The following is a 9,956-nucleotide window of genomic DNA, read 5'->3' as shown; positions in this document are numbered from 1 at the left end:
ACAGCTGATCTGTGCGCTCACATGTTTACGTCGAACTTGGGTGCACCAGCGTGATAATTGGGAAGAGGAAGTCAAACCCAATAAAAGAAGAACAAGCAAGAGAACTTGGGAGTGTAGATAGTAAGAAACGCCATAAAAGAAGAAAGGAGAACGTGGGAATTCAGCTGTGAGTACTCCTCATTACAGCCATGAGCAAGATATAGTTTGTTTATTTTCATCCAAAATGCTTATACTGGCAAATGGTACCAAGACTACCGCATAAACTGTACTGTAAATTTTCTTCATATTTTCCCACACAATTCTCTTGATATGCTAAATGCCTTAACTACTATGGAAGCTAATCATCTGGGGCATAGGGCTGGCTGCACAGTATATTTCCCATTTGGGCAATTGGTATTTGTTACCGAGAGCGACGCACCCTCCAGAGTCCCAAAACCGAAAATACAAAGAATCCTAAATGAAGCTTTCCTACCTTCTATTCATTCCCTAGACAGGAGGGCAAGCATCTGGTACCCCCCTTTGTCAGCACTTCGGGCCAGAGTACAGACTCTGCCTCAGGGGCTCCCACTTGTCTTATGCTCTATGCTGCAGTGATTATGTGGAGGATTCTTTGTTTTATCTGGCAGGGGTTAGGGTTGGTAGTCCCCATGAGGGGGGGCCACCTGATTCTGTGTATAGTATTTATATTTGCTCGACAATTTCCGTTGTACTTTTCATGCCCAGCCCTACTAAAGGGGCCAAGAGGGTCGCAAATGTGTGTGGGGGGGGGTTCTGTGGCATAAATTTGATATTTTTGGTTAGTAGAGAGAGAGAGAGAGGAGTCCATCGATATCAAAATCGTTGCAATTGGTTATGGAAAGGTATTTTGAAAAATAACCCCCATTTGTAATTATACTAGGGAGTGAAGAACCCATCAGTACTGTAATCTTGTTCTGTGATGTGCAGGTCTTTAGAATATTTATTCTTATTTCTGTGTTAGTCACCTCATTATCCCAACGTTGATGGGTGAAGAAAATAAATAAAAATTCTACACTCTGGAGATTAATGGCAACGAGCAGACTTTGGGCATGGGAGTCCGCTACATCAAGCCAAACATCCTGCTCGAAGCGCTTTGGTGTGTCGCAGCGGCATACAGCCATACCCTGCAGACCGAGCTGTTAGTTATGATGCCAGTAGGCGTGGCCTGTCAGTAAAGGAGTAATGGCATCTAATACACAATATGCATCTAATATACATTTTGTTTACAGATCTGTACAAATAAAACTAAGAATTCACCAAACACCTGAACATCAAGGAAGAACCAATGAAGATTGAACAAAACACAAATACAAACAAGGTAAGAGCTCATAATCATTCGTATTAATGATCACGTCTTTTTCTTTCTTTGTTTTATGGATCTTTTTAATAGGAAAGGGTGCTTGTTTATTCTGTTACCGTTGAAGGAAAATGTTCTCCAAGTCCTGCCCTTTAAAGTATTGTGTGGGATCTCATTCATCCAGTTTATAACCTGTGGATGGGGATTTTGGGTTGCGAAGGTATATGCGTGGGTCATTGATATAAAATGTCTATTCTAGATGAATGAAAAGTGACTATTGTTTGTTTTGTCATTTTCTAGTTATAAAATTGTAAATTTTTTGACAACCAGTAAATATATGTTTTTGCTTTATGAGACACTTTTGTTGGCAAGGATGGAATATTGTATTACAGTATAAGATACAGCTGTTCATTTTCCAGTCAAAAATGGAAGCTATCATAAAGATATTTTCTGCACCTTCCTGTGGTCATGAAATTATGATTAAAAAAATAATAATAATAATAATAAAAAACATAAAAATAAATTAATATCTTTAGTAATATATGCATCAGGAAGTGAGATTATTTTCCAAAGAGGTTCCTTTTGCGTGATTTTTGGTGGCATTGTATCGATGCTTTAATTTTGTTTGATGTTATTAACTCATTCAAAGGATAAAAAAAAAGTGAAGAATCACAATAGAGTCACCAATGCCCTAATATTACACGTTACCCAGGAAAGAAAGATGAAATTTCTTCTGATTTTCTTGATGTAGAATCTTACTGAATGCCATTTCCTTGCCACCTTAATGAATATTTTGCGAATCGCACAGATGAAGGGTAAGAAGTGGAAAGAGAAGAAGAAGGGGAAAAAAGCCTCTGGAATGGAGAACGACATGGAGGAGGTCTTGGCCGACCCTCGTTTCGCCCATGTTGCTTCCGACCTGAGGCTGAGATACATGCCCAAAGACGAGCACAAAGTCAAACTCGATAGTCGCTTCTCTTCTGTGCTTACGGTAAGTTTGCTTTCGGTATCTAAGTTACAACTGTGTCTTTTGCGGTTGTTGTTACTGGGCCCTTTAGTAATTATGATGATGATTATATTGATCTAAACATTATCATATTATTTTTATCATCATCATCGTCATTGCCATCGTCATCATCATCGTCATCACCTTCATCACTATCATCACCATCATCATCATCATCATCATCACCATCATCATCATCATCATCATCACCATCATCATTATTATTATTGTTATTGCTATTGTTATTGTTATTATTATTGTTATTGTTATTTGAAATACTAATGTCAAAACTTTTCCACAGGATGACAAATTCTATGAGAAGTACACCATGGACCCACGGGGTAGGAAAGGGAACTACTCCACAAAGGAGGACCTTCTCAGATTTTATCGCATGTCATCGGATGAGGAGAGCAGTGACGAGGAGAAGGCGTCCTCCGCAGATGAAGACGAAAGTATAGGGGAGGCAGAGAAGGTGGAGGTCGAAAGCCAAGGAGAGCAGAAAAAGAATGAAAAGAAGGATTCAACAAAGAAGATCCAAAAGGCAAAAGTTGATTTGAAGAAAAAGGAGGTCAGAAAAGAAAAATGGGAATCTGTAGAAGATGAGGAAGAAGGTCAGGAAGCATTTGATGATTTTTCATTTTACTTTGATAATAGAATTTGCTGAAAAGCTAATGCTAGTGTAAAATCTCAAAATTATTTATCATTTTAGAGGAAAGAAGAGACAGAACCAACAAAGAGGTTGCAAAAATACCAAAAGACCTGCGAGAAAAGCTCCAAGATCTGGACATGGACTATGCCCGTGGTGAGCTGTTCTTCTCAGATGACTCCTCAGATGATGACTCCAGCACATCAGATGAGGACGATGAACCAGAGGAGTTTGAATGGGGCGAGCTTGACCAAGATGCAGAGTGGGAGACTGAAGGCAATGAAGTAGAGGTGAGTTTTTTTTTTTTTTAGTGTCTCGCCTTCTCAATCAATCCCTTTTTTCTTCCCCTACTTTTTCTTCCCCCACTTTCTTTCCCCCCCCCACTTTCTCTCTCATGCCTCTGTTTATTTGTGTCTGTCTGTTTGTCTGGCTCTCTCTCTCTCTCTCTCTGGCTCTCTCTCTCTCTCTCTGGCTCTCTCTCTCTCTCTCTGGCTCTCTCTCTGGCTCTCTCTCTCTCTCTGCTCTCTCTCTCTCTCTCTGGCTCTCTCTCTCTCTCTCTCTCTCTGGCTCTCTCTCTCTCTCTCTCTCTCTCTGGCTCTCTCTCTCTCTCTCTCTCTCTCTCTCTCTCTCTCTCTCTCTCTCTCTCTCTCTCTCTCTCTCTCTCTCTCTCTCTCTCTCTCTCTCTCTCTCTCTCTCTCTCTCTCTCTCTCTCTCTCTCTCTCTCTCTCTCTTCTCTCTCTCTCTCTCTCTCTCTGCTCTCTCTCTCTCTCTCTCTCTCTCTCTCTCTCTCTCTCTCTCTCTCTCTCTCTCTCTCTCTCTCTCTCTCTCTCTCTGGCTCTCTCTCTCTCTCTCTCTCTCTCTCTCTCTCTCTCTCTCTCTCTCTGGCTCTCTCTCTCTCTCTCTCTGGCTTCTCTCTCTCGCTTCTCTCTCTGGCTTCTCTCTCTCGCTTCTCTCTCTGGCTTCTCTCTCTCTCTCTCTGGCTCTCTCTCTCTCTCTCTCTGGCTTTCTCTCTCTCTCTCTGGCTTTCTCTCTCTCTCTCTGGCTTTCTCTCTCTCTCTCTGGCTTTCTCTCTCTCTCTCTGGCTTTCTCTCTCTCTCTCTGGCTTTCTCTCTCTCTCTCTGGCTTTCTCTCTCTCTCTCTGGCTTTCTCTCTCTCTCTCTGGCTTTCTCTCTCTCTCTCTGGCTTTCTCTCTCTCTCTCTGGCTTTCTCTCTCTCTCTCTCTGGCTTTCTCTCTCTCTCTCTGGCTTTCTCTCTCTCTCTGCTCTCTCTCTCTCTCTCTCTCTCTCTCTCTCTCTCTCTCTCTCTCTCTCTCTCTCTCTCTCTCTCCTCTCTCTCTCTCTCCCTCTCCTCTCTCTCTCTCCTCTCCCCCCTCTCTCCCCTCTCTCCTCCTCTCTCTCACTTTCCCTCTCTCTCTCCCTTTCCCTCTCTCTCTCCCTTTCCCTCTCTCTCTCCCCTTTCCCTCTCTCTCTCCCTTTCCCTCTCTCTCTCCCTTTCCCTCTCTCTCTCCCTTTCCCTCTCTCTCTCCCTTTCCCTCTCTCTCTCCCTTTCCCTCTCTCTCTCCCTTTCCTCTCTCTCTCCCTTTCCTCTCTCTCTCCCTTTCCCTCTCTCTCTCCCTTTCCCTCTCTCTCTCCCTTTCCCTCTCTCTCTCCTTTCCCTCTCTCTCTCCCTTTCCTCTCTCTCTCTCCCTCTCCCTCTCTCTCTCTCTCTCTCTCTCTCTCTCTCTCTCTCTCTCTCTCTCTCTCTCTCTCTCTCTCTCTCTCTCTCTCTCTCTCTCTCTCTCTCTCTCTCTCTCTCTCTCTCTCTCTCTCTCTCTCTCTCTCTCTCTCTCTCTCTCTCTCTCTCTCTCCTCTCTCTCTCCCTCTCTCTCTCCCTCTCCCTCTCCCCCTCTCCCCTCTCCCCCTCTCCCCCTCTCCCCCTCTCCCCCTCTCCCCCTCTCCCTCCCTCTCTCTCCCCTTCCTTACTCTTCTGTCCTCCCTCCTCATATGCATAGCGTGCATTCTTTTTACAATGGATAGTTATTCATGGGCATTTTCTTCCAGGAAACTTCTCGTCTTGCTCTGTGTAACATGGACTGGGATCGCATCAAGGCAGCAGATATCATGAAACTCTTTACTTCCTTCTGTCCAAGAGGTGGATCTGTAAGAAAAGTGACAATATATCCATCTGAATTTGGAAAGGAGCGCATGGCAGAAGAAGTCTTAAAAGGACCTCGAGAGTTGGTTACAGGCCCGGCAGACGAAGATGATGATATAAATCTTGTTGATCTTGAGAAACTAGAAAAAGGTAAATTGATTTGGCTCACCAGTTGTATTGAAAGTGTAGAAATGTATGTACTTTTTTCAGTGAGTTTGCCTCAGAGGTATACAATACTATTTTTCTTGCTATTTACTGGTATGGTGAGATCTTGGACCAGAAAATGCATTTTTGTGTACAGTTGTGGAATTTGAATTAGATTTTCCTTTGATTGTTTATCACAATGGGTCATGGATCAGTGTTTGTTTACAATGACAGCTCATGAAATTTACCCAGTACTGTGGAGAACTTTGGTGTTGCTATTAGTATCATTGAAAACACTGTAATGATTATGATATCAGTAATAATGATAACAGCATTGCTATTAATAGTAGTAGAAAATAAAATTCTCAGAAGCTCAAGGAAAGGTGATATTATGTAAAGTTATGTAGTTCTATTAATTGACTCCTTGATGGCTTTGAAAGGTAATATTTCACAAAACAATACTACAGTGAAAATTATGTGGTCCTGACAACATTGGGTTAAAGAATATAATTTCTATTTATTTATTGATTTTTTTTTTCCTTTATAGAAATTGTTGAAATGTTATATGAAATATTAATATTTTTCATTGTCTTCAAATTAAATTTGTACTTGTGTATTGATTGACATGCAGTATTTGTTTCTGTACATAATACATACATGAGGGTATTTTCATGCATGAAGTCACTATTTTAAGGCATTTTATGTTTTTGTTTAATGTTATCATTGTGTTACAGGTATTTTGAACTCCAGTACTGGAGCAAATGCAAAACATTATGAGACATTAAGGAGATATCAGCGCAATCGTCTTCTTTACTACTATGCTGTTATAGAGTGTGATACTATTGACACAGCTAAAATCATCTACAAAGAGTGTGATCGGCAACCTTTTGAAGAGACAGGAATTCTCATTGACTTGAGATACATTCCTCCTGACATGACTTTTGATGATGAGGTATTATTACATTGAAACAATTGTTGTAATTTTTACACTTGAAATCTGGAGATAGTCAGTGTTATAACTGAGTAATTTGACTGGGTTAGTTATGTGTTTTAGAGAAAGGATAGTGTTGTTGGAACCATACCATACCATATAGTACCATCTTTTACTTGAATATAAAGTATTAAGGATAGTACTTAAAGGCTCAGCTGTGTTTTACTCCACTGAATGTTGATGAACTGTTTTCTGAAGCAGTAAGGAAAGTAGACCAAATTAGACTAAAATTTGTGGTATATAGCATTCCAAGAAAACTTTTTAAAAAATGCAACAATTCCTTATGTAAGAGGAGGTTCAATGACCCTTTGTTCGTGGTGGCACCTACTATGATGCCATGGCAGCGTAGCACTGACGCCGCAGGTGGCATCCCAACATCCACATTGGGTTATGGAAAATTATTTAATGTTTTATTATTTCTTAGCAGTTACTAAAAAACTGAACAGTTTAAATATGAATGATGGTACTATATATTAGAAATTATGTTTTTAGATTGTCTGTTGTAGTATCATGTTTGTTTTCTGTTTTATGTATATATTGATGTATATATATGTTATTAATGGGATTTTTTAGAATTTTTATACACAAATCTATATATATATTTATATACATATATATATATATATATATATATATATATATATATATATATTCTGAAAAGTAATAAAAACCATTAAAGCAGGTTATAAGTTCATACTTATGTGTTTTTTTTTCTTTTTTCCTTTTTTTTTTTCATGAGCAGGTTTTTGATAGATGTGAAGCCGTACCAGACACATATGAGCCCAAATACTTCATCACAACTGCTCTCCAGTTATCTCAACCATCACTGACCTGGGATGAAGCAGACCCAGACAGGCAGAGGATCCTGTCAACAGCAATGACAAAAGCTCTGAACGGGGAAGAAGTTGATGAGGAATATTTGAAGGTATTGTGAGAGAGTGAGTGAGAATGTGTGCATGTGCATATGTGTATGTGTGTTAGCCTATTTATACATTTATGCATGCATGTGTGTTTGCAAAATTTGTGTGTTAGGATATTGTAAGTAAAATTTTGAGATAGAGGTACTGAACTTGCTAGATTTTATTATTATTATTATTATAATTATTATTATTATTATTATTATTATTATTATTATTATTATTATTATTATAACTATTATTATTTTTTTTTATTATTTTGTTATTTTTGTATTATTTTTATTGATATGATTGATATTATTAATATTATTATTATTATTATTATTATTATTATTATTATTATTATTATTATTACATGACCCTCAAAGTCATTTACATAGATCAGTATTGATTTGCTTGGATGAAGATCAGAGTTTTATGAACACTATTTTTTTTAATTTTTTTTTTAGGGCTTTGTTGCTTCAGGTAGTGAATGTGAAGATGAAGAATCTTTACAAAGTGATGGAGATGACGAGAGTGAGGATGAAGATGCCAAAGCTGCCCGCATTGCAAAGTTTAGAGCTCTCATTAAAGAAATAGATGAAAAAGAGAATAAGAAGAAACAGGATCATATACATATGGAAGAAATGTTTGCTGTAGAAGAGGATTCAGAGGAAGAAGAAGAAGAAGAGGAGGATGTGGAGTCAGCAGAGGAAGATGTTGCAAAGGAAAAGTCAGACCACAATCCCTTCGAAAAGTATTTGGAGAAACGTAAGGCCAAGAAGAAAGAAAGAGAACAGAAGAAGAAGCACGTAAAGAGTACTGAAAATGGGGACTCGGATGAAAGTGATTACGACGATGTTCCGGAAGGTGTTGACTTAAACAGCGATCCATACTTTGCTGAGGAGATTAACAAAATGAAAGGGGAGAAGAAACAGAAGAACTCAAGTAAGAATAAAAAGAGTAGCATAGAGGAAACCGAAGGGGAAAGTAAGGTAAGCAATTTAACTTTTATTTTCTGGGAATGGGAATGTAGTGAGATCCATTTTTTTTTCCACAGAATTTCTCTCTCTTTCTCTCTCTCTCTCTCTCTCTCTCTCTCTCTCTCTCTCTCTCTCTCTCTCTCTCTCTCTCTCTCTCTCTCTCTCTCTCTCTCTCTCTCTCTCTCTTTCTCTCTCTTTCTCTCTCTTTCTCTCTCTTTCTCTCTCTCTCTCTTGTTTTATTTATCTCTCTCTCTCTCTCTCTCTCTCTCTCTCTCTCTCTCTCTCTCTCTCTCTCTCTCTCTCTCTCTCTCTCTCTCTCTCTCTCTCTCTCTCTCTCTCTCTCTCTCTTTCTCTCTCTTTCTCTCTCTTTCTCTCTCTTTCTCTCTCTCTCTCTTGTTTTATTTATGTCTCTCTCTCTCTCTCTCTCTCTCTCTCTCTCTCTCTCTCTCTCTCTCTCTCTCTCTCTCTCTCTCTCTCTCTCTCTCTCTCTCTCTCTTTCTTTCTCTCTTTCTCTCTCTCTCTCTCTCTCTCTCTCTCTCTCTCTCTCTCTCTCTCTCTCTCTCTCTCTCTCTCTCTTTCTCTCTCTTCTTTCTTTCTTTCTTTCTCTCAAATCTGTTGCAATACCCAAATGATACATGAAATACATTAGCGAGGTGAATTTTAGGTTCTAAGGAATACAAGCTATTGTAACACTTGGGCACCTCACATGTTTATCTTTCTTGTGCATCTGGTGGCATTGAGGTAATTGCTGTTGCCCTTATACATTGTTATGGACTGTAACATTGGCTTAACTTTGACCTATATTCTGGTGTAGTCTGTGTTAAGTGCTATATAGGGTATTTGTTACAGGAGTTTTAGTAACATACTCCAATTTCCATTCATTTATATCTCTTCTTTAATATAACAAAAATTGATTTCTAGGACTTTTTTGTTGTGTGTGTGTGAAGCACAAGTACGGCCAGATTTCTTAATTAGTGAACTCATGAAGAAAAATCTGTTTAAGGGTTTCTGATGTTGACTCACTACTTTTTTAAGCATAGCCAATTAGAGATTCAGTCAGTAGAAAAAATATAACAGAAATGAATGATTGATTACGTGATATCCAATTTTCACCAGGGTGTCTTATTAAAGTTTTACTAATAGTTCAAATGAGAGAAAACGGGGCAGGAGAATGGTAGTATTTACGCTTCTATCTCCTCTTAGCAGGGTGATCTGGAGTTGTTACTTATGGACGAAGATGATGCGGAGAACAAGCACTTTAACATGAGGGATATTATTGAAGATAACAAAGAGAAGAAAAAGAGGAGGATGAGCAAGAACAAGAAGAAACTTGAAAAGATGAAGGAGAAGGAGATGGAGAAGCTAAAGGCTGTAGACGATTTTGAGGTAAGTTGGTGTTATTACAATTGTAGGCTTATTTAAAAGTACCTTTTAGTCATTTTTGTGTAATAATTATAGTATCTGAGAAAGATTTTTCAATTATTATTGTTTTAACAGCATTTTGATATTTAAAAAAAATGGTTCTCCATTTAGCATATGCTAGAGTAAATTATAAGATACAAATGAACATTATTTTTATGTACCTATGACTAGTTACTGAAAAATTTATCTTTTTCATGGGCCTGCACTATATTCTAAAATAAATTCTTATTGAATTATCTTTTTATGAATATCAGTGTATCATTTCTTGTTTCCCAATTGTCATCACAATCTAGAGCAAGTTTGTGATGACAAAGTTCTATTATAATTTTTCAATATTTGTTTATCCAGGAGTAACAAGTCTTTTCAATTACAGTCTATATTAAAAACCTTGCAAATAATACACAATACTACATGTTTTTG

The 9,956-nt window shown here is 38.5% G+C and overlaps 1 protein-coding gene across 2 annotated transcripts in view; it reads left to right on the top strand.

The window, feature by feature from the left end:
• The window catches only part of LOC125048001 (ESF1 homolog), a 12,569-nt gene continuing 2,613 nt past the window's right edge, over positions 1 to 9,956 (top strand). The window contains exons 1-10 of one of the 2 annotated variants that reach the window (XM_047646571.1): positions 1 to 166; positions 1,248 to 1,336; positions 2,124 to 2,306; positions 2,623 to 2,932; positions 3,031 to 3,257; positions 5,007 to 5,250; positions 5,979 to 6,196; positions 6,978 to 7,160; positions 7,602 to 8,126; positions 9,321 to 9,500. In XM_047646571.1, the coding sequence (XP_047502527.1) occupies positions 1,304 to 1,336; positions 2,124 to 2,306; positions 2,623 to 2,932; positions 3,031 to 3,257; positions 5,007 to 5,250; positions 5,979 to 6,196; positions 6,978 to 7,160; positions 7,602 to 8,126; positions 9,321 to 9,500 (2,103 nt within the window). In that variant the 5' untranslated portion in view covers positions 1 to 166; positions 1,248 to 1,303. Of the gene's footprint in view, positions 167 to 1,247; positions 1,337 to 2,123; positions 2,307 to 2,622; positions 2,933 to 3,030; positions 3,258 to 5,006; positions 5,251 to 5,978; positions 6,197 to 6,977; positions 7,161 to 7,601; positions 8,127 to 9,317; positions 9,501 to 9,956 lie in introns of both variants that reach the window. The other variant, XM_047646570.1, reaches the window with a different exon arrangement.

Source organism: Penaeus chinensis, chromosome 42 (assembly GCF_019202785.1).
Source record: "Penaeus chinensis breed Huanghai No. 1 chromosome 42, ASM1920278v2, whole genome shotgun sequence".
NCBI lineage: Eukaryota > Metazoa > Arthropoda > Malacostraca > Decapoda > Penaeidae > Penaeus > Penaeus chinensis.
The sequence above is the reverse complement of the archived record's forward strand: the minus strand, read 5'-3'. Positions and strand labels throughout refer to the sequence as shown.